We start from the raw sequence: 22,552 nt of genomic DNA, 5'->3' as shown, positions 1-22,552 counted from the left end.
GATGAATCGACCAATCAACGAATTGTCATGTTGTACTATCCCCCAGGACGCTTCCTGAACCCCACTGGGAGGCGATTGGGGTGAGGGGGAGAGATCCGGGGAGGAACTCTTCGGCTCTCGTCTGGCCTCCAACCTCTCAAAAGCCTCGGAAGATTTCTGGATCAAGAAGATACAATCGCCTGGCATATCCCTTCACACCTCCGCCGGGGCTCTGAGTCTCAGCATACTGACTCTTCATCAATATGTCAGAAGACTCCTGACCTAGCCTGCATCTCTACGGGACCTGCCGTAACCGACGTGTAGACGAAATCCTACCACATGTGACACAATCATGCAAGAACCCAACCCCAAAACAACCGGTGCCAGCAAGCCCCGGAGGCGCGATACGGATGAAAGTCGAGCCGAAAGGAAGAGGATCCAGGATCGTCTGGCGCAACGAGCGACAAGGGAGAGAACCAAGAATCGTATCGCCTACCTCGAGCAGCGCCTTAGCAGTTTGGAAGCTGGTGATAAGCAAGGGGAAATTGCCAGCCTGACTCGTATCGTCGACGATCTACGAACCGACAACAACCGTCTCCGTACTGCTTTGGTCAAGCTGCGCACCACCATTGACCAGACTCTATCTGCTACTGAGGGCCAGGCTGGCGCCCAACCTACCACTAAGCCATGCGGTTGCAGCGAACTATCCCACTGTGTCTGCACACAGACAGCATATGGCCCGTCAACTCCCACCGCATTCCAGGAGCGGATGTCGGCCAACCCAGGCAATCATCATCGTCATGCTTCAGACTCGACGGGTTCCACGGAGATGGCGGCCATCGACGGGCAGAGATCGAGCCCCGGAGTTGGCTTTGACATGCAAGCCTCAGAAGCGGTCAGTGGCCCCATGGGTCTTGAAGAGTTGTTCGATTTCAATCCCGCATCCCTTCTGGAGGCATTTGAGATGGGGGCGACAACCTATCCCGGCTGGACCTCCAGGGCTCCATCACCCTTCGACTACCGTTTCCTATCAGCGGATTCAGTGATCAAAGTAGCCCCTGATTCGGAAAAATGGCACGTTTCGAATGGGGCCTTCATCAGTTGTCTTGACTCGGTGAAACAGCGGACCTCATCTACTAGCACCCTCGACATGCATGTGCCTTTCAAAGCAGCCATCTGGGGCTGGGACAATGTTGGACCGGAGGCGCAACATCCCATATGGAAAGCCCTGCGACAGGTTGACCAGCGCGTCTTCGGTACATGGACGTCCAAAGCACAAAGGATAGCCTTGATGTACGTCTGTCAAACGCTGATTCAGTTCCGAGAAAATCCCTCCAAGGAGAACTTAGATCGGGTCCCTGTCTTTCTACGACCAAGGTATGTCAAGGGCACACTCGGCGTCCGCTTGGCTCCTTCCTGAAATGAGAGTTCGAAAGGAACCAAGTGAAATTGACATAGCTGGCTAGGCCGTCACAGGAGAACATTCAGCACCCCGCAGTCATTGACTTTCTGGTCTGGTGAGTGACAGCTCTTGCGTTTCCCTTGACCCTGTTGATTTGTCGCGACTGACGAGTACCACGATCCAGGCCCGGCCTTCGCGACCGATTGGTATTCGAACATAAAAAGTATACCGCGACGGGAGACTTTTCCGCTGCTTTCGTTGAGAACTTCAATTTCCATTGGCCGTTCTCTGACCGCGACATCTTTACATACGATCCGCGCCAAGGTCGGTACGAGGTATCGAAGATTTTTCTGGACTATGCCTATAACTTCAAAAATTGGACCATGAAGCCTGGCTTTTTCAAAAAGTTCCCGGAGATGCAGCATGACATTGCCGCTATGGCGGATGAGTCGTTGGACTTCCCGCGAGCAAGCTGGACATCGTGAAGGGAGAAAGAGAGAGGAACGCATTACACCATGTGTGACTGATTGAACCGAGGACAAGAACCTTCAGTGCCTGCAACACAATAAATCGAGTCCTTCTGTGCAGTCCGCAGCCTTGCGTGTGATCCACCTTTCCTTGCAAAGTGACTGGTGGTGGTTCGTGCCCCACACTTTCATCTGTCCACATACCCTGTCCTGTGCAGTGTGTCCAACTGCCTGGTAGTCTTTCAAGCTGGCAATGCTTCGATCATACCTAGCCTTTATTTCCTCATCTACGCTTCATCACCAGCGTTAGGTATGTCTCCCTGCTGTCTCGCTTCTTTTCAGGCAGGGTTTCAACGCTTCGGCCCTTAACGGCTAGTCTGAGCAGATTACGAGCAGGTTTCCCCCCATCCCGGGGCAATGAGCAAGTTCTCATGATCCAGCAGAACTCGGCCCGCCATCAAGCGTTTCTCTATGCGATGTCTGGATCGATCGGACCCCGACGCAAGTCAAAGGATCCATCGACTGTCGAATGAAAGGGCAGCCGGAAGACACAAATCAGAAACCCTCTCACCACCACAGCCTAGGAGCATCACAATGCAAAAGTGTTCACACTTTCGAAAGTGTCTGGCATCATGTATCGGTCAATGCCCGTGTCAAACACGGCAAGGGCATCATGGGCTACAGCTCTGCCGTGGCCCTCGCATCGGAGAGCACATTATCTGCAACCCAAAGCCTGAAGACATCAGTACTCAAACCGTACCATTCCTTATATTGAAGTCCACAGATCACACACCTCAGAAGCAGAGAATGTTCCATTCCATCGCTAGGTGACAAAGAGCTCATGACCATTCTATCAAGCAGAGCAATATCACCTACAAACCAACCTTGCGGCTAAGTTCCGGGTTTTCTCATCCATCCCACAGACACAGGAGGCTGGCTTCGTGATCATGAAGTTTCCCCGGCTGACCTTGTTGAGCGCCTTGCCGAGCGTGATCGCAACAGGTCCCATTCCCGTTACCAGGACTGGCCTCGCTGGTATTGACGGGTTTACCTTCTACGACCCCTACTGTGCTCATGGCTGCTTCCGGTCTTTCTCCCCCTTCAAGCTGCAGTGCTCTGCAACAGTTAGCCCAGGGGGACATACGACCGCCGACGATACTGCGCACAACCTGGCAGTTTGTCGTGCATCCGATTTCCCTTTCCTGAGCTCCATAGCATGGTGCATACACTTATACTGTCCAGGCAACGTTCGGACCTCGACAATCGAAAAGTTCTGGGAGACGCAGATCACAGGGGATATCAGGATCATTCCCAAATGGAGCTATGGTGAAGTCATGGCCAATATCACGAAGCCGCCTACCATGATGGCGATGGACATGGATGCGACATTGAATATGACCATGTTGACGTCTTATCACACTTGGAAAATCACTCAGGATACTTTGATCTACTTCTTCCGCGAGACAGCCCTGGAGTCGTATTACGGGTACGTTGTCGCCCATCACCGTCCTTGGGTGTTAGATCCCGCCTAGCTGAGCCCTTTTGACAATAAAACGATTTCTTTCCGCTGCGGTACTAATTTGGTGAGTTTAACAGACTTGCCATTTTACTTACTGCCTTTGGGCTCCCCATCGTTCTGACGTGGCTGGGGTATCTTCCCTTCATGTCTGGCGCGCTGGAACGAATCCATCCCTGGATCTACCCAAGCATCATCGGGACTTACCACAATCGACCGTTACCCTTCTTACTAGGCAATGCGCCTACCGTGGGTCAAAGTCTTTACATCGCCCTCCTGTTCATCTTGAACATTGTGTTTCTTGCAGTTGGGTACAAGACATTATGGCCCAACGAAGAATTTCAATGGTACCGGAATCACTATCAAGAACTCCTGGCTTACTTCATGTGGCGTACGGGAGCTCTAGCATTCTGTCAGATGCCTGTACTCTTTCTCTTCTCGAGTCGGAACAACATCCTGCTGTGGCTGACCAACTGGTCGCACTCGACTTACATGCTACTGCACCGCTGAATAGCCCGGCTGTTCCTGCTACAGACTCTTTTGCATTCCATCATTATCATTTCGCTGATCTTATACCAGAACGACGGGTACTACGCCACGACGGTCGGGACACCGTTATGGATCTGGGGCTGCGTTGGGACTGTTGCAGCGGTGATTATCGTGCCTACGAGCGTGCTTGTCATCCGTCAACGGGCATACGAGCTGTTTCTGGTCACCCATATTGTCATGGCAGTGATTTGCCTAGTGGGATGTTGGTACCATGTTTGGTACGATGACGAGGGATGCTTTGGCTACGAGACATGGCTGTATGCCACCTTTGCCGTCTGGTTTTTTGACCGACTGGCTCGGGTGGCGCGCATCTTGAAAACGGGCATCCGCCGGGCGAGGGTCACCGATATCAGCCCCACGATTGCTCGCGTCGATATTCCAGCAATCCGCTGGGTGGCTTCAGGCCATTGCGTCTATGTATATTTCCCCACGCTCAGCCCACTGCGACCATGGGAGAATCATCCCTTTTCTCTGATTCCGACGGCGGTCCTTAACAGGAGGACGAACAACTACAGCGAGGACCAGACTACTAATACTCCGTCGGACGCCGGCAATGATATGGAGAAGAATCATCCTCAAGTGGCCCCCACGCTGGATCCTCCGAAACGAGAGGGACTTGCCCATGTGGACAGTCGCTATACTAACTCTGGCCTGACACTGTTTGTGCGAAAGAGAGTCGGCATGACCAGAGCGTTACGCGCGCAGGAAGGGTTGCTCACCCTGCTTGAAGGGCCGTATCCAACCACTCCCACCAAGACCCTCCTGCAGAGCGACCGTCTGCTCCTGATCGGAGGTGGAATGGGCATTACGGGCCTCGCCCCTTTTCTATGGTCTCATCCAAATGTTAAACTGTTTTACAGCGTCAAGACGGCCGATCAATGCCTGGTGGACTCATTGAGGAGCGTCTTGGGCGAAGTCCGCGAAAAAGAAATCTGCATCGGCAAGAGACTGGATATTAGTGCGTTGCTACGAGACGAGGCAAGCCTTGGATGGTCCAAGATTGCCGTCGTGGTCTGTGGCCCTGGGGAGATGTGCGACGACGTGAGGGCAATCGTGGCTAGGCTTGGTCGCGAGATGGTAGGCCACTGTTCGTTTGAACTTGAAGTTGATGCCTTTTCGTGGTAGAAGGAAGAAACTTAGGTGCCCAATTCGCGCAATTGGACACCAACATGGCCGTGCAAATGGCTTCCCTGTCTTATTTTCACACGCGATGAAACGGAAACAGCCTTGGAGTTTAGATATAAGGATGCAGTACTACTGTACTGGTACTGTACGGACACTGCAGTATGTAGGTACCGTAGAATAGGAGGTAGGAAGTAGAGCCGCCACTGGCAGGACATGCATTGTACAAAGTGGTATGTAGGCAGTCCGGGCAGGGAAATTCTTGGCACCCTGCGGGCGCACCAATATAAGACTCACAGCCAAAAATTTAACATGAATTGCACCTCCAATTCAACTCCACAGGGAGGATGGCCGAGCGGTCTAAGGCGTGCGACTCAAGAGAAGAAAGTCTTCCGATTTTCCATCTTGGGACCTGAGTACAGGTTTCTGTCTTCGCATGGAGCAATCCGCGTGGGTTCGAATCCCACTCCTCTCAATCTTGTTTTTTGTTTTTGAGTTTTTTTGGTTGGATACAACTATTTTTAGTCTTTTGAGAATCCCCTGGCTGGAGTTATTATAATGGTTCTCAATTTTCAGCCAGTTTACAGTATTCGAAACCGAGCCAGCCAAACTTGAACCGTGTCTTGCAGAGCGCAGAACTTGAAGCTCGGCAGCTGCGAAGGTGGTGTCCGTTGATTGGTTCCTGTGGGACCTCACTCAGCTTTTTACCCGCGGCCCGACGACTGCATAAAAATCATCACATCATAGTACAGTTGTATTATTATCTTTCCCAGTGGTCAGGCTGCACTCAGTGGCCAAGTTCACCGAACCAGTTACTAGTACCACTAGTACTATGGCACACGGTGTGGGAAGGGGATGAATAATGACGATGTGAGTTTTTGTGCACGCGCGTCGCCAATGTTACACTGGCCATCAAGTTGTGGTAGTGGTTTACTCCCCGCACAGCCTGAGGTGCCTACCTAGGTCCAGGACATGATGGATGCGGTCACGGTGCACGAAAGTCAACCCACTTCTACTACCGGGATGACATGGACAGTTGAATCATAACATTTAGCGACGGGGTTCCACTCCTGCCATCTCCAACAAACATGGACATGGACATGGCCTTGGGTTTGACTCTGCCCATGGTATGGTATCCCTGACAAGATCCATTGTCAGCTATGTCATCACCAAAAGGATGAGCCGAGTGAGATGTTGAATCCTGGTCGCCCTCCGATGGCTGCCAGGCGCGCGGGGTGTGAGATGAGACGGACTCGGAGTTGCGTACCTAAGGATTGATGAGATAAGAAAAGATGCAAATGGACTCGGTCGTCTCATGCAGTGAGTGGTCGAGTATCCGGTGGGTATTTGAACTGGGGAAGCCGGCGGCCAACATGTGAGTGAAACGACACTACTAAGACCACTACTTTCACTCTTTCCCCTCAAAATACCCACAACGGTCGAAGGGGGAAATCAACAAAGGATTGGAATTCCGGGGAAAAAGATACTGAGCTAAGCTGATTTACCTCGGATATGTGAGTTTGATTGATCTTCTGACGACCCGGCGGAGGCCCACTACCAGCATCTTGTATATACTGTAGACAAACCTACAGGGCATCCCTACCTGCAGGATCTACTGCAGCTTCTTCATCACCTTACCTGCAAGGGATCAATTCAAATCACAGCTGCTGCATCCTCGCTGCCTCTACCTGTCTGTCTCTCCGCGTCTTTTGCATCTCGCAGCACAGCAACCCTTCAACTCCATTCCACCTGATATCGAGAAATCTCTCCCGAGATCGAAACGAACAACGACCAGACATTTGAAATGGCAGACAGTTTGTCGAACGCGGGCCGCCGGCTGGGCCAACTGAAGGAGTCGATCCTGGGCAAGACGGCGAGCGAGATCCCATTCGACCCGGAGGCGACGTCGTTTCCGACACGCAAGAACCTGCCCAAGATCGTCGGGGCGCCAGACGAAGCGGCCTGGGTCTGGGGCAAGGACGACAACATTGGACGACTGAACCTGCTGACACCGGCGCGGGTCAAGGCGGCGGCGGCGTCCGAGATACGGACGGGGGAGATGGCGCGGCTGGACCTGCCGCTCAACGTGCCGGCGCAGCCGGCATTTGGACGGCAAAAGTTCGAGCACAAGATCATCGAGCTGTTCGAGGACGTGGTGTTTGACGACATCTACCACATGAACACGCAGAGCGGGACGCAGTGGGACGGGTTCCGGCACTTTGCGCACCTGCCGACAAAGACCTTCTACAACAACACGCACAAGAGCGACGTCGTGGGCCCCACGGCCAACCACAAATGCAGCGTCCACCACTGGTCGGAACATGGCTTTTCCGGCCGCGCCGTCCTGCTCGATTACCGGAGCTACGCCGACTCCCAGGGCATCAAGTACGACACTGCAACTTCCCACGCCATCTCGTATGACGATCTCGTCGCCTGCGGGAAAGCCCAGGGCCTCGACATCCGCCCGCAAGCTCAAGGTGGCGACATCAAGATCGGCGACATCTTGCTCATCCGCTCCGGCTGGGTCGAGGACTATTACAAGCGTACTCCTGAGGAGCGGGAGCGTCTGGCCCTGAGGGGCACCGCGGGTCACGAGGATACCGTCGGTCAGTGGGCCGGCGTCAAGCAGGAGGAAGCCATGAAGGATTGGCTGCATGATTGCTACTTCGCCGCCGTCGGCGGTGACGCCCCGGCCTTTGAGAGGTGGCCCACCCCCGAGTCCTACCATTTGCATGAGTATATCCTAGCTCTCTGGGGAATGCCTCTGGGCGAGATGCTCGATCTCGAAAAGGCCAGCCAGTTGGCCAAGAAGAACAATCGCTGGACTTTCTTCTTCTCCAGCAGCCCTGCAAACTGTCCCGGCGGAGTCAGCAGCCATGTCAATGCCACCGCCATTTTCTGATGGAGGAATCCTGAAGCTGATATGCGCGGCCAGTGGCGAAGGCACCGTGCCGGTGAAATAATCTGCTGGGAGAGGGGAAGGCAGGTATTTTTGCTGTTTCCCACTGCAGTCTATACTCCAGTCGTCCGGTTGTTTCAGTCCGCAGTACCAGCAGCTGGCCTCTCAAGTATGATAATGACATAGCCATGCCCATCTGGGTCTGACAGTAGCGAATATAACCAAACAACACGGCTCAGAAGCACATGAACATTGTCAATGCACAGTAATAGTTCGTGTGTTAAAGGAGGTGATGGATCGAGCATGTCATCCCTCTCGGTGTAGCATTTGGAGAGCAGCTGGTGCAGAACACCAGCCGTTCGTCTAGTTCTGCTCTCGAGTCGGTTTCTGTTCTTCTTTTCCCTCAGAATCCAGCGCTTTGGCGCCAGCAGTATTTGCATCGGACTCTAGACCCTCGGTTCCCCCACTCCTGGGCGCCTCTACCGCTTCAGCAGGAGGAGGTGCGCTGGCAACCTCCTTCGCCTGGACGATATTGACAATGTGTTCACCCAGATCGCCAGCCCCTTCGATTTTGCTGATCCGAGACTTAAAGAACTCCGCATCTGCCAGTACCCTAGGATTCCCACAATTAGCACACATTCCTCTAACAACAAAAAAACCGACAGACATACCTCTCTTTGGCCTCAGTCGAATTGAGGTTGAGACCTCTGAAAGCATTTGTCCATTGTTCCCGGTAGCTCGCGAACACGGGGGACATGATACCCGAGACCACGCCCTCGGGCAAATGTTTGGCCAACACTTTCTGCAAGGTGGCAGTCTCTTTGGTCAAGGTCTCCATGTATGGCGAGACGGTGGTTGCTTTGTTCTTCGCTGCTTCTTCCCAGTCAATGTTCTTCATTGACTTGACGTGCATCGACGCTCTACCGGACATAATATCAACCAGCTTCTCATGGATTCCATTTTGATGTTCCTGGAACAGACGCTTGACCTTGTCAAACTCATTCATCACCTGTGCCGCAGCATGGGAAGGCAGATGCCTACGGAAGAACTCCCTGACGTACGGAACTAAGGCCACAATGAAACTGAGCGCTTGGGACGACAGAGCAAGGTGTTTGGTCGTGATATTCTTCAGTCCGGCACTCCTCGTGGCGCCAGCCCCAAGAATGAGCTGAGAGCTTCGCGAATTGAACAACTTCAAACTGTCCAACAACAGATTGGCCACTTCTGGACTCATGCTAGGAATCCCTGCAGCTAGGTGTTGGAAGCTCTCGATGGACCGGAGCATAGCCAGAGCCGATTCCGGGAGGATGTACTTTTGTTCGTCCACCACAGCGCTGCGCACCTTTGCCGCAGCTCCGGCAGTACCATTGGTTGCAGTGCCGTTGCTTCCCTTGGAGTCGTTGCTTCCATTCTGCCAGATCATGGTACTCTCGATCCAAGCGACAGCATCATTGGTGCTGCCCTCCATGACCCGAGCCAAGATCTCGTTTTCCGGCTCTCCGAAGTCTTTCGCGTCCCATTTGTCGCTGTCCATGACCTTGATGATCTCGTGTTTCTGAGAATTGCCGAAATGCGCCACGAAATCCTTGATCTGGGTGTCGATAACCGTCTTCAGGGCCGCCCCGCTTCGACCCGAGATTGCCTCACACTCATCGGCAAATAATTTGTTGAGGCTGAAGTATCGCAAAAAGTCCGTAAGTGGTAGCTCGGAGTTCTGCTGAGAGCGCACTTTGACTACCTTGCTAATCTGCCCCTGAACCAGATCAACACCTTCGCCTAACAAACTCGACAGGTCAAGCGCCTGTTGCATCTCCGCTTGCACCGTACTTTTCGCTCTCGGCCGACCAGTTGGGGGGCTCATTACTCTGTCGATGCTCGCCGGCTCAGGACTCCTCGGTGGTGATTGAATCGTATGATCCGGCAAAGTACTTGTGATATCCAGCAAGATTTTGACCTGCACACTGAGCCGGCGCAAACCCTCGCTAATATTGGTGTACATCTTGGCCAACATCTCATACCAGTCCTCCGCATCGAGGGCTCTCAGATTCCTGGCCAAAATGGAGGATTTCTCTTGCTGACTCATCTGTCTGCCGCCCACAGTTGATGCTGATACGGTGGACACGTTGTCGTCGTCATTGGAGCTGGGTAGCTGCTTCCTGATCATGCTCTTCATCTCCCGCAAGACCAAGGCCCGGAATGTCGTCGCGGCTGGTGTGGTATATCTGGCTCTCGACAGGCCTTTCATCTCCGCTTCAAGTTCGGCCCGCAATTCAGGCCCGATGTTCATATACCCCGGAAAATTTGATGGAGCTCTCCTTTGGCCAGGCCTTGGTCTGGTGTACGCAGAGCCCCATCTATGAAGCGTCGCTCCAGTCTCTGTTTGCTCAACATGACGCCTGATGTCATTCAACAAGCTGGTGTGAAACCGCGCCTCGTAACCCCGTCCTGCCCTATACCGTAGCTGATTTAGGTCATCAGAAGCACCTTCGAGTGCTTTCATTCTCCGCAAATCACGTTTCGGGTATCGGACCGACTCGCCAGGCTGCGTGGGCTTGACTTCCCTCCCAGCCATCAATGCCTCGACGCCGTCCAAACGATCCAAAGCCTGGTCGATTTCACCCATCTCTACCATGTCTTCACAATCCTGTACGGCTTTCACAATGTCTTGGAGCTGCATCATCGCGTGGGCAAGCTGACGGACATTATCGCGGCGCTGGTTAAGATTGACCACTTTCAGGCCATCAATTGCCATCTCCTTATCCAGTTTTGCGAGCTCCTTGCGCAACTTTTGTATGCGATCCACCGAGTCTGCAGCCTCGCCATGTAGCTCCCTCAGTGAGCCGAGCGCCGAGAAGAAGGACTTGGACGCTGTGGAAATGGAATTGATCAAGTGAACCTCGACAGTGTCCATGTACCAAGACAACTTCTCTTGTAGAATTGCATTCGTAGCCAACGACTTCCTCCCGCTGGGGGTGCCAGTAGGGTCGCGGACGATTTCAGAATGTTCAGAGACGATGTCGAAAGTTCTTGGGTTCTCCAGATGGAAATCTTCCTCGAAGTAGACAGGCGGAATCGTAGACAGAGGAGTAACTGCAGCATGACGACGCTGGCCACTTTGTCGCCTTTTCGGTTGCGGTGTATCTACAGGCGTGGATACGCTGGAGCTCATCGATCCCACCCGAGAATGACCAGGCCGCTGCGGCAGCCGCTTGTTCAGAATGGCCTCCCATTCTTCATTTCTGGTGTCCTTCTTGTCCCGGTGGAACAACGAAGTCTCTCCCTCATTTTCATGCTTGGCCCGTTGGAAAGCTTCATACAACGACCCCACTTGCGCGAGGTAAGGATGGAACGTCTTTGCTTCGACATGCGGAATATTCGTAAGCGCCACAGGGGGGATGTCACGATGCGTCGGTGCTTTGTATCCAGAGTTCGGCAGAGGAGTGTTTGCTTGCAGTCCAGTTCGTACAATCGGATGTTGGAGCAAGGTGGAAATGGCATTCTGCCCAACCTCTGTGATGGTATTGTTATGGTTTACGGAACCAGTATCGAGAGCGCCTCCAACGCTTGTAATTGAGCTCGCCGTCGATCCTCGTCGCAGCGGTCCCCTAGGAGTGCTGTAAGGGCTTCTTGACACGTCTGGAAAAGGATATCCGGTTGAAGGCGAGCTCGCGATGGGCGAGGTCAACTGCGGCTGTGACCCAGGCCGGACTGGCGAGGTCATCTCGACGAAGTCCAACAATGTCGGTTTCAGAATACATCCGAAGGGCTTTTCTCACTACCCTCACGTAGTTGAAGGCATAGAGTCGAAATGCATTCTAGGGACCACGTTGGTTCTCAGAGGGGCCATGTTTACCGCGGCTGCTCGACGCTCGTGCCTTGAAGTTCAACAAGAGCCAGTGTGTCAGACCCGCGGCCAAAGGACACGCAGCGCAGATGCTCCGCGGAAAGATGCGCGCCAAGTACTACCACAGGCTGTACAGTGGTAATACTCGGAGCTCGGTGGTTAGTTTTCCCGGCACAAAACCACTTTACGCGTCCGTCGGCACGAGAAACGCGAGGCGAGACACGAAACGCGTCTGTCCCTTTTTGCGCAAGATCTGTCCGATCTGTTATCCTGCCGGTGTTGCCCGCCCCTGTTCCTCCACAAAAAGGCAACCCGCTCTCGTACGTGTTTGCGTCTTTTCTGAGCCATCTTATCAAGCAGACAGAAGTTCAAGATGGCGATGGACTCCAGATCGGCATATTCCCTCAGTGTACTGCCACCACACCAAGACGCCGCCTCGGAACCGCGGACAGAATTGCAGTCGAAGCTGAAGGAGTTTGTGCTCGCATTCCAGCTTGACGGCTCATACATCTACAGAGACCAGATTCGAGAGAATGTGCTCGTGAAGCAATACTATTGCGACATCGACCTTACGCATTTGATCTCGTACAATGAAGAATTGGCTCACCGACTGACCAACGATCCTGCGGACGTGATACCTCTGTTCGAGGCAGCACTGAAACAATGCACACAACGAATCGTTTTTCCCCACGATCCCGAAGTCAAACTCCCCCAGCATCAACTCCTCCTCCATTCATCCGTCTCCCAAATCTCCATCCGCGACCTCAATGCGACAAACGTCTCCCATCTGGTCCGAATCCCTGGCATTGTGATCGGGGCGTCCACTTTGTCCTCAAAAGCCACGGTAGTTTGCATCCAGTGTCGGAATTGCGATCATGTCGAGTTTCTGCCAATAGAAGGAGGGTTTTCTGGCATCACACTCCCACGCACATGCGGCAGACCCAAAGTCCCCGGCCAAGAGATGGGTGATTCGTGCCCACTGGACCCCTACTTTGTGGTCCACGAGAAGTCTCAATTTATCGACCAACAGGTTCTGAAGTTGCAGGAAGCTCCGGACCAAGTACCTGTCGGAGAACTGCCACGCCACATACTGGTCTCGGCAGATCGTTATTTGACCAACCGAGTTGTCCCAGGGACGCGGTGCACCATAATGGGTGTTTTTTCCATTTACCAGGCCAACAAAGGCTCCAAGAAAGACAGCACGGTTGCGATAAGGAATCCATACCTGCGCGCGGTCGGCATCACTACCGACGTGGACCACAACGCAAGCGGAACCACGTCCTTCTCTGACGAGGAAATCCAAGAATTCGAGGAGATGTCTCGACTTCCAGATCTTTACGACCGGTTCGCCAGGTGTATAGCGCCTTCGATTTACGGAAATATGGACATCAAGAAGGCTATTTGCTGTCTGCTAATGGGCGGCTCGAAAAAGATTCTGCCAGACGGCATGAAACTGAGAGGTGACATAAACGTTCTGCTTTTGGGCGACCCCGGTACCGCCAAATCTCAACTCTTGAAGTTCGTTGAGAAGGTGTCACCGATCGCCATCTACACCTCAGGGAAGGGTTCCTCGGCAGCCGGTTTGACTGCTTCCGTACAGCGAGACACTCAGACGCGCGAGTTCTACCTAGAAGGAGGTGCAATGGTGCTTGCCGATGGTGGCGTTGTGTGTATCGACGAGTTCGACAAGATGCGCGACGAAGACCGTGTGGCAATCCACGAAGCCATGGAGCAGCAAACCATTTCAATCGCCAAAGCAGGCATCACCACGATTCTCAATGCACGCACGTCGGTTTTGGCTGCGGCAAACCCGATCTTCGGCCGTTACGACGATCTCAAATCGCCAGGAGAAAACATTGATTTCCAGACGACCATCTTGTCCCGATTTGACATGATATTCATTGTCAGGGACGACCACGATCGAAAACGGGACGAGACAATTGCCAAACACGTCATGGGCATCCACATGGGCAACCATGGCGTGGAGGAACAGGCCGAGGTGGAAATCTCTGTAGAGAAGATGAAGAGATACATCAGCTTCTGCAAATCGTGAGTAACCACCCATCTTCCCATGCAACTGAACTTTTCGTTAACATCGACTTTAGGCGCTGCGCACCACGTCTCTCAGCTCCGGCGGCAGAGAAACTGTCGTCACATTTCGTCTCGATCCGCAATCGGGTCGCTCAAGCCGAGCAAAACAGTAACGTCAGATCTTCCATACCCATCACAGTTCGTCAACTCGAAGCCATCATCCGCATCACGGAATCCCTCGCCAAACTTACCTTGTCGCCGGTCGCCGAGGAACACCACGTCGATGAGGCCATTCGTCTCTTCCTGGCTAGCACCATGGACGCCGTGTCTCAGGGCGAGGGTGCAGGCGGCATGAGCGGAAATAGGGAGTTAATGGAGGAAGTGAGCAAGGTAGAGGAAGAACTCAGAAGACGGCTCCCAATCGGATGGAGCACCAGCCTGGCAACTTTGCGGCGAGAGTTTGTCCAAGGCAGGGGATACAGTGAAGCCGCATTGGCGCGAGCTTTGCACGTTTTGCAGCGGAGAGAGACGATAAGATTGAGGAATGGCGGCAGCCAAGTGTACAGAAGTGGTGTTTGATCAGCTTTTTGTCGCTCTTATGAACATGAACCTTGCTAGTGGTTATTGGCGTTGCAGGAAGGCTGGGAACGGTTTGCTGAGGTCGACGGCTCTCGGAGTGAGCACTGGCGGGCTGGAAGGTTGACCGGGGTTTATGGTGTCTGTTCTATTAATGGGGTTCGACGACTGTTCGTTTGCCATCTCATGACATACCTATCATGGGCTCAAAACATCTGTAGCTTTGACCGGCTGACAGAGAGTTCATGTGTTTTTGATTTGCCAAGACCACCGGAGCGAGCGACGACCTCGACTCATGACAAATTCTCTGAAGTGTCGTTCCATATATCTTTCTTGAGGACCCATCGTTGGCTGAGGACCCATAGACTGGGGTTGCACTGCATCTTGAACATCTCGGATTAGACACCGCAAGCGGAAGGTCAGGGATCATCAGATGTGTGTTATGACAACCATTAGGGTAGGACAGCAACCTCTAGAGTACTTCTCAGAGCCATGAGCCAAGCTGGTCAGAGCATCGGCATACCCCTAGGACTCGTTTAAGGCGTCAACGTCCATCAATTTCGGGCGCGACCAACATGAGCGGCGCCCTTGACCCGCTTGTCGTGCTTCGCGGCGCAGTGCCATTGACCGAAAATGCTAGGGTACGGAAACAGTATCGGCTCCAGAATAGTTACTAGGTTGAAACTGGCGTCAGCCTGTTGCTCCTCATATTCTGCCATACAATCAAGCCTATTTTGCTCCAATGTCGGGGCCGATAGTCCCGACATAGGACCCCTTTCCCCAGCGAGAGGCTAGGAGACCCTTGACCGGGCTCAAGGAGTGAGACGCGGAGATTTCAGTTCTGAAAAATGCGGAGCATGAATTGATAGTCCGCTTTTCGGCACGAAAAGTAGCCCAGCAAGGGGATAGTCGAGCCATTCGGCCTCCTTGTGCTTGAGAACAGGCCGGTGTGATAGGTCATATGGATTGCGCGGCCATACACATAGCACCAGGAGAGGTGGAGAAGGTGAGGCATTCACATTAGCTGTTGGACTGATGGGCTGATGAGCAAAACTCCCATGCGCTATACCCGGTAAATCGGGTCGCTGCAATGAGAGGGATTTGACCCTTTCAAATTGAAGTTATTGTAAGTCGGTCTAGGGTGACGTCGGTCTCAGGTACTTTCCGGAATACGGAGGCCAAGCTGGACTTAGTCCTGCAGACCCTGACCCATAGCGCAGGCACGATCATTCAAGGAAGTCTTCTTCTTCGATTGCAATTAGGGATCGTGACGGAGAAGGGGGCCAATACTATGCCTGGTCACAGAATGGGAGTGACTAGCTTGCGGCAAGTGCGATAGTGGTACAAACCCAGTGTGCGAGATGAGAACTTGAAGCACCCTGCTGCCAGTACCCTACCTGGGTACTATCTAGGATCTTGTGTTCCAGGATCTGATGTCTGATGCCAGTGTAAGGCGGAGCATGGCACCCGGCAAGGCTCCGCACATGTCATACTACATAGTAGCAGCGATGACAGAACATGGGTACGGGGAACCGGCTCGCTGGGTCCTGGGCTGCAGACGACATGCCCTAAGATGCAGGAGATATATTCCTTGTTATTTGTTGGTGCGAGGCCTATTCGAAGCAAGAGGTGCGATATGCTGCAGAGATGACGGGCTGACTTTTCGAATCAGAATGGCAGAGATGGCAGGGAGATGGGACGGAGGGCAGTAGTAGTCATTAAAAGTGGTTGATGCCATAATTTATTAGCAGCCTGAGCTACAATTAGTCCGACTATAAATATAGAACACCTTGAAGTCCAGTACTAGTAGTCGCAGTATGTGCTGTCTAACCACCAAATACAAGTACTAACAGCACTACGTCCGTGCTAGCAGGTACTACTACCACTAAACTGCGCTGTCGTATGCCGCGCTGGACCACATTCAAGTTTGTGTCTTGAGTCCTTCCTGGCTTGAAGCCATCTCGCTTATTCCTCGTCCGGATCCTGCCTTTGGTGTATGCAAGCGTTCTGGCACAGCTCAGCCTCATCATTATTGTCGTGACCGACTTGCACCTTGTCTCCTCACGCAACCCAGCAATCACGAACACAAGAAGAGTTGCTTTTACCGACCTGGTTTCTCCTTGTGTAGATAACATCTACCTTTGGGTGGTCCACTGCTGCTTGCTCTGGTCAAGCTGTCCTCGTATAGTGCCAGTTGCTGACTTGGCTGTATTTTGGAAAGGCTGGAACTGGGCCCGATCTGGAGGGCTCGAGATATGATCCTATGATCGACACCACTCCGAGAGCGTTCACCAGCTTCCTTCCCGCCTGTCGGATGTTGCTTTTGCGTCCGCCCTGCTGCCTTGCACAATTTCAAGCGCTGTCACATCAGACTAATGGGCTGTGTGTATGACATGTTACATTAGGTTCCCTTGCAGGACGATCAGCTGCCTGTCAGATTTGTTGCGTCGAACGTCAGGCCGTCAGTCGTTGTCCCAAAGTGCTCAGCCAAACCGTTCTTCCCGATCGCATCTGCTTTATCGTCCTCCGTGGCAGGCAATCAGCTAGGGATGTCCCGCGCCGGCCTCCGGAATATGCCATAGACTTGCATGCGCCCGAAGAGCGATTTCTTGGCTCAGAGACGAGGGGAAAAATGAATGTGAGAGGTTCACACCGCAACCACGAGAGGTCATGACCTCCAGGGCTGGCATGACATCAATCATGTAAGGAATGGGCTTGAATTGTTTGACCGTCACAAGGATTAGGACCATTTGAGGCATCAGAATCGCCTAAACACATCCCCAGCTGAAGCGGCAACCAAGCCATCGCACCCTCCTGACAGTCCGACAAATATGGTAGCGAGTCATTCGTTGCATTCGTTTTGGGGTCTCGCCAGCCGTTCGATCTGCGGCTCTATCCCGGTCGCTCACGTATGGATCCACCTTCCGCGGCACCATTCTCCAGTTTAGTGTGGTGCCTGTCTCATGGCGATACCTGGTCATCTCTTCGGCTGTCCTTACTGCCTTCGCCGCCTCACGATTTGGCCTGACCCGAGATGTGTTCTGGTAGCACAGCAGATCCTCCGGCCGTTCGGACCCTGCAAGATCTGAATACCAGGAGCCATTTGTGGCTTCCGTCTACCTCTCTTGCGGCTTCGAGGAAAGTCCATAACTCGACAGGTCTGTGTCGAGCCCGGTATGTACATGTACTCCTACGAGCATGTGTTGTCATCTTGCGCCCTTTCATGGCCTTGTCCACAAATTACGCCTTACGGCTGTCCCGGTGGCTTGAGAAAGCAGACGCCTAGCATTAACAAACGCGCAAGGAAGATAGCAAGAATCATGTGCTGCACCACTGGCTCACGCTCCAGCCCGTTTGGATCGCACCAACACATTCGGAAGGAGTCTAAACTGCTCTGACAAAATGCAACGCATCCATGCTGTTTGAAGACATTAACCCTGCCTATGTGATCACCACACCGTCCGCTCTCGGAGCGGACAGGCTCTTCCTATAAGTGCCTCCTCGCAAAATTTGCGGTCATTCAGGAACACCAAGACACTTAGACCGGTGCTCAGCCCTTGTATCGATTATCATACTACTCCTTCGCAAAACCCCTCGTTGCAGGAACCGACAACCTTATCTCAGGGTTGCCGAGAGCTTTCCGACGATCGAAAGTACAACATGGAGCTCGCTGTTGCACCGCCTTCGAAGATTGCTGCAGGGAGATCACTTCAGGTGCCGGTCGTTGTGACTTTTACCACAGAGAGTCCCTTTGGGAACCGGCAAACCAAACAGGAAAAAGCAGAACTGCCAGATTTGAACGGTTTGTGGGCTTTTGTGTCCCTTACAACGCCTGACATGCAGCAAAGTCTGGCGCCGCCCCGGAGAGACCTGTTGCGCGGGCGAACTGCAGATTCAATCCATCCACTGCAGCAATCCCAAGAAGGAGAACAGCCTACCCTGGGCTACGCAACCTTTCGAGAGCTTGTGATCACCCAGCCTGGTCAATACCGCATGAGAGTCAACATCGTCGACATGAACACGTAAGCCGATCTCTGGCCACTTTAACCTTGTCTCATCTCTAACACAAGGCAGACTGTTTGCAGGAAACTTTGCAGAGGGAGCAGCCACAGTTCTGCCTCCCATCCATTCGCAGGTCTTCGATGTTGTGGAAGCAGAGGACCACGCATTTTGCGGTAAGCCGAGTCATGGTACGCCTCAGAACATTGCTGAAACAAGCAGAAACAGAAGTCGCCGAGACCCTTGGGAGACTCAGGTCGATTGGTGTGGACTGTTAGAACTTGCTATGGGTTATGGCTGGGATTGGAAATATAATGATAGAAAGCCATCAACGCCACCCGACGAGAATCAAAACTCGGTTCCAAAAAGTTACAGGAGGTTGCTAAAAAATGACCTTAAGTCATGCTCCGTTAGCTTCAAGTTTTGCTTAGTTTCGATGCTTGATCAAGGTAAAGTTCAACAACGGCCGGTGCAAGACTACCAGGTAGCTGTGTTAGCGAAACCTAGCAATCTAGGAGGAGGCCGCAGAAAAGCGATTACAGTACCCGTGCCAGTGGCGCAGCTAAATCTGTAGTAAATATACAGTGGCCAGGTCCCCTTTTATGCCAACATTGGCACTAAACCAGATTAGGCAGGTCGTGGACAGGCTTACAGTATCTTACAGCAAAGAGCGGCCGGCCGCTCTATAGATATACTCCCGATATACTAGCGGTTAATAGAGTAAACTACTCGTTAGATCTATCGTCTATTAATACCTATAAAGCGATAGTAGTAGAAGTCCTTCTAGTAGAGTAGTCGCTACCTATAGATTATGTTTTCGTATTTACTGACCGGAAAAGGTTTAGTCTGTAATTTATAGGGCCCGCTTTTTTGGCATAAAACGAGGCCTGGCCATAGTACTTTTTATACAACTGATCCCCGCATGATTCAACTCCATCTTTGGGAGTACTGTACGGTGCACCTCCATACTCTCACGGCGCGAGCAAGAGATGCGTTAATTGAGTAAATTGTTGTACGAAGGACTATAAAGAGAGTTGGGAGCGCTCGGTTGGTAGAAGTACCAGACCGAGGCTCGCGCCTACGCTAGCCATAAATACCAAATGGGGCTTAGCGCCAATTAGGTTACGTACTAAGTAATTATATACTAGTTATATAACTATATCTAGGCCTAATCCGTAATATTACCCCCCCTAAAGTTATAGCGAGATCTCTTAAGTCCGAACAACTTAATACCCTTTTGTACCTAATTTCGCCTATATATACTATCTATACGTTCCTTAAGTCTTCTTCAATACTATATCTCTCGTTAATAGCGCAAATCTTCTAGTTATTAATATATTTAGCTCGAATACTAACCTTTTAGCTAGTTATTATTAAGTTACTACGACTATTAACTAGAAGATATAGAGTAACTTTAAAGACTTAGTTAGTATAGTATACTAGGAAGACTATTATAATCGACTCGTTATTAGCTTACTCGCGATATAATAACGGCTAATATTAATTAACTATATTTATTAGCTTCTTTTAGTTATCGTATTAGTCTTCTTATTCGATAGAAGCGATATCTCTCGTCCTTAGTAGATTAATCTATCGATTACTCTACTACTATCGATTTATTTAACTTAGAAGACGTCGGTAGTTATACTATCGTACGTATAGATATTTTATCTATATCTAGGAGTAGAGTATTATTTAGTTTAGGAGATATCGATAGCTATATCGATTCTATATATATAGATATTTTATTAACGTTAGGTAATAGGAAGTTATATTTATTTAGAGGACCTAGTCGCTAGAGGTTCTCTCTATAGAATCTCTATATTAATTCGTCCGAATCTAGTAATATATTTATTTAGTCTCTCTAATTCTCTCGATCTCTCTTCTATTATACGAGATATTAGATTCGGCGGTTTCTTCTATAATATTTTAAGTTTAGAATCGATTCTACTTCGTACTCTAGTTTTACTATATTATCTCGTACTATTATCTTCGATAGAGATAGCGGCTATACTTATTTTAGTATAGTATCTTTCGAGGCTAGATATAATAAGAAGATATAAAAGACGTCGTAGATCTTCTAGATAGCTAGTAGTTCTAATCGATATATACGTAGATTTACTACCTTTATAATTTTAAACGGTTCGTAATTCTTAAGATCTAGCTTTTTAGAAGATCGATTTATTTTTAAATTATATATATCTAACTATACTAGATTACTAATTTAATAAGTAGAAAAAGGGTACTATCTACTCGCTTTTCGTTTATAGTTAGCTTAAGCTATAGTTATCTCGAAACGAACTTAGTTATAAATCTTAGAAATTCGTATAGCGAATTTATCTACTACTTATCTATTAAGTATCGTATCGATAGATATTAAAGAACTTTAGATCGTTACGTTCCGAGATTCTACTTCTAGTCGGGAGTAGTATTCGTAGTTAGCGAAGAATAGAGATACCTTTATTATATTTAACGTATAGTAATTAATTACGTATTTAGCTACTAATAGCTAATCTATCTAATCGATCTAAAGATAATTATAGTATACTCGTAGATATTATTCTAAGATCTAGTTAGAGTTCTTAAATTAATCGTCGATTTCGGAATAGTAGACGCTAAATAAATATTATTTAATCTATAATATACGGTATATCTATTTCTAGAACTTAGATACGAATTATAGTCCTCGGTCTAATATTATAGTATCTAGTAATTTATAGTAACTAAATATATAACGAAGAAATAATAGGGCTACTTTAGAAGCGCTTATATCGATATAAGAAATATAGTAACGCTATTTAGAAAGCCGATTAGTTACTACTATAATATTTCGGTAGGCTATACTATTAGTAGAGCTTTTACTCTTAGGTAAGTTAACGATAAAATCGACTATAACTTTAAGCCACGGTCGTACTAGAATAGGCAATTATATTAATCCTCTAGAGTATCCGGTACGGAATACTTTCGTACGTCTATATAAGTAATAGTTACTAATATATTAGCGAATATACTCTACTATTCTAGACTAAAAGTAAGAGTAGCTTAACGCGCTATAGGTCTTCGATTTTCTAGGGTATCTAGCCGCTAGGGTATCGTAATAGACTTATAGGATAGCTAGCTTTACCTTATCGTTATCCGGAACCTATAAATACTTCTTATACTAGAGTATATTATTATCTTTATAATACTTATAATTAGTAAGTAAGATACGCGGGTACTTCTTAGATAGGTCTTTAGAAATCTTCCTTAAATCTCTCTTTATATAGTTAACTAATTATATAAGTAGTTCGTCGTATATATATACTCTCTTAACTTACTCTTCGATAGAATCGGCGTCGGTTTTCCGAATAAACGTTACTACTAATTAAGTAACTATCTTTAGTTAATTTATAAGTAGTATATCGATACCTAGATTCTATAGCTTTAAGATAACCTAGTTTTAATATTTTACCCGTATATCGTTATTATTTTCGGGCTAGTCGCCGGGTCTATATATTAAACTATCTAGTTTCGTACCTTACTTATCTAGTCGATATTATATCTAGAAGTTAAATTCTAATAGAAACTCGCTCTATTATACTTATTATTAGTTAAGCTATTTAGTAGTTATAAAATATTCGAGAGATCGATAGTTAGATAGAACCTTAATTAGCTTATTCGGGTCTAACTGTTAGGAACGCCTAATGGGAATAGGCAGAGTTCAGCGATAAGTCTTCAATTAGTATTAAGTACTCCTTAACTCTATAATTATATACGACTCGAAGCATAAGAGAAGAAAAGCTCTCTTATACGGGGCGTATATAGTTTATATCTCTTAGCTTCTATCCGAATAGCCGAGAAATATAAGTTATCGATAGTTAGTATCGGTATTCGTAATATTTATCCCTCTCTCCTAGGCTTCTCGTCCTCGAGAAGATATAGGATTCCGTATCGATAGAGTCGCGTATATAGTCGTAGTTACGTAGTAGGTACTCTCCCTCTTTCTAATATAGCCTTATATAGTCTTATAATAGCACCGTATATCCTAAAGTAGTATTTTCCTACGCTTAGCGGTATATCGCCTACGCCTCGTAGCTATAATAACTTATAAATAAACTTAAGTCTTCTATTCTTTATTCGTCTTCTTATATAAGTCTATATCTTTAATTAATAATTATAATAATAGTTC

The 22,552-nt window shown here is 49.6% G+C and overlaps 6 protein-coding genes and 1 non-coding gene across 8 annotated transcripts; 6 read left to right on the top strand and 1 right to left on the bottom strand.

Annotated features, from left to right (window-relative positions):
• Nucleotides 1-331: 331 nt before the first annotated feature.
• On the top strand, nt 332-1,866 carry HMPREF1120_02383 (uncharacterized protein; the record flags this gene model as incomplete). The annotated part of the gene is made up of 3 exons (XM_009156424.1): nt 332-1,356; nt 1,446-1,496; nt 1,566-1,866. 3 exons carry the CDS (start codon nt 332-334, stop codon nt 1,864-1,866), a joined length of 1,377 nt encoding a protein of 458 aa, XP_009154672.1.
• Nucleotides 1,867-2,795: 929 nt separating this feature from the next.
• HMPREF1120_02382 (ferric-chelate reductase (Fre2)) lies at nt 2,796-5,038 on the top strand (the record flags this gene model as incomplete). The annotated part of the gene is made up of 3 exons (XM_009156423.1): nt 2,796-3,334; nt 3,445-3,776; nt 3,879-5,038. The coding sequence occupies 3 exons, from the start codon at nt 2,796-2,798 to the stop codon at nt 5,036-5,038; spliced, it is 2,031 nt and encodes a 676-aa protein (XP_009154671.1).
• A 338-nt stretch (nt 5,039-5,376) lies between these two features.
• On the top strand, nt 5,377-5,510 carry HMPREF1120_09300. Its single transcript has one exon. It is a non-coding gene; the product is annotated as a tRNA-Leu (tRNA).
• On the top strand, nt 5,381-8,326 carry HMPREF1120_02381 (uncharacterized protein). Its single transcript, XM_009156422.1, has one exon. It carries the CDS (start codon nt 6,840-6,842, stop codon nt 7,935-7,937), a length of 1,098 nt encoding a protein of 365 aa, XP_009154670.1. The 5' UTR covers nt 5,381-6,839; the 3' UTR covers nt 7,938-8,326.
• HMPREF1120_02380 (uncharacterized protein) lies at nt 8,298-11,655 on the bottom strand (the record flags this gene model as incomplete). The annotated part of the gene is made up of 2 exons (XM_009156421.1): nt 8,298-8,547; nt 8,606-11,655. The coding sequence occupies 2 exons, from the start codon at nt 11,653-11,655 to the stop codon at nt 8,298-8,300; spliced, it is 3,300 nt and encodes a 1,099-aa protein (XP_009154669.1).
• Nucleotides 11,656-12,024: 369 nt separating this feature from the next.
• Nucleotides 12,025-15,187, top strand: HMPREF1120_02379 (minichromosome maintenance protein 5 (cell division control protein 46)). Its single transcript, XM_009156420.1, has 2 exons — nt 12,025-13,827; nt 13,884-15,187. Exons 1-2 carry the CDS (start codon nt 12,152-12,154, stop codon nt 14,386-14,388), a joined length of 2,181 nt encoding a protein of 726 aa, XP_009154668.1. The 5' UTR covers nt 12,025-12,151; the 3' UTR covers nt 14,389-15,187.
• A 1,102-nt stretch (nt 15,188-16,289) lies between these two features.
• HMPREF1120_02378 lies at nt 16,290-18,979 on the top strand. Of its 2 annotated transcripts, XM_009156419.1 has the most exons (4): nt 16,290-17,559; nt 17,694-18,407; nt 18,460-18,560; nt 18,607-18,979. In XM_009156419.1, exons 2-4 carry the CDS (start codon nt 18,046-18,048, stop codon nt 18,660-18,662), a joined length of 519 nt encoding a protein of 172 aa, XP_009154667.1. In that variant the 5' UTR covers nt 16,290-17,559; nt 17,694-18,045; the 3' UTR covers nt 18,663-18,979. The 2 variants fall into 2 exon arrangements, with proteins under 2 accessions (XP_009154667.1, XP_009154666.1); XM_009156418.1 differs by having other exon boundaries at nt 16,290-18,407.
• The last annotated feature ends 3,573 nt before the right edge of the window (nt 18,980-22,552 follow it).

Source organism: Exophiala dermatitidis (genome assembly GCF_000230625.1).
Source record: "Exophiala dermatitidis NIH/UT8656 unplaced genomic scaffold supercont1.2, whole genome shotgun sequence".
NCBI lineage: Eukaryota > Fungi > Ascomycota > Eurotiomycetes > Chaetothyriales > Herpotrichiellaceae > Exophiala > Exophiala dermatitidis.
This window is presented reverse-complemented; position numbering and strand designations above follow the sequence as displayed.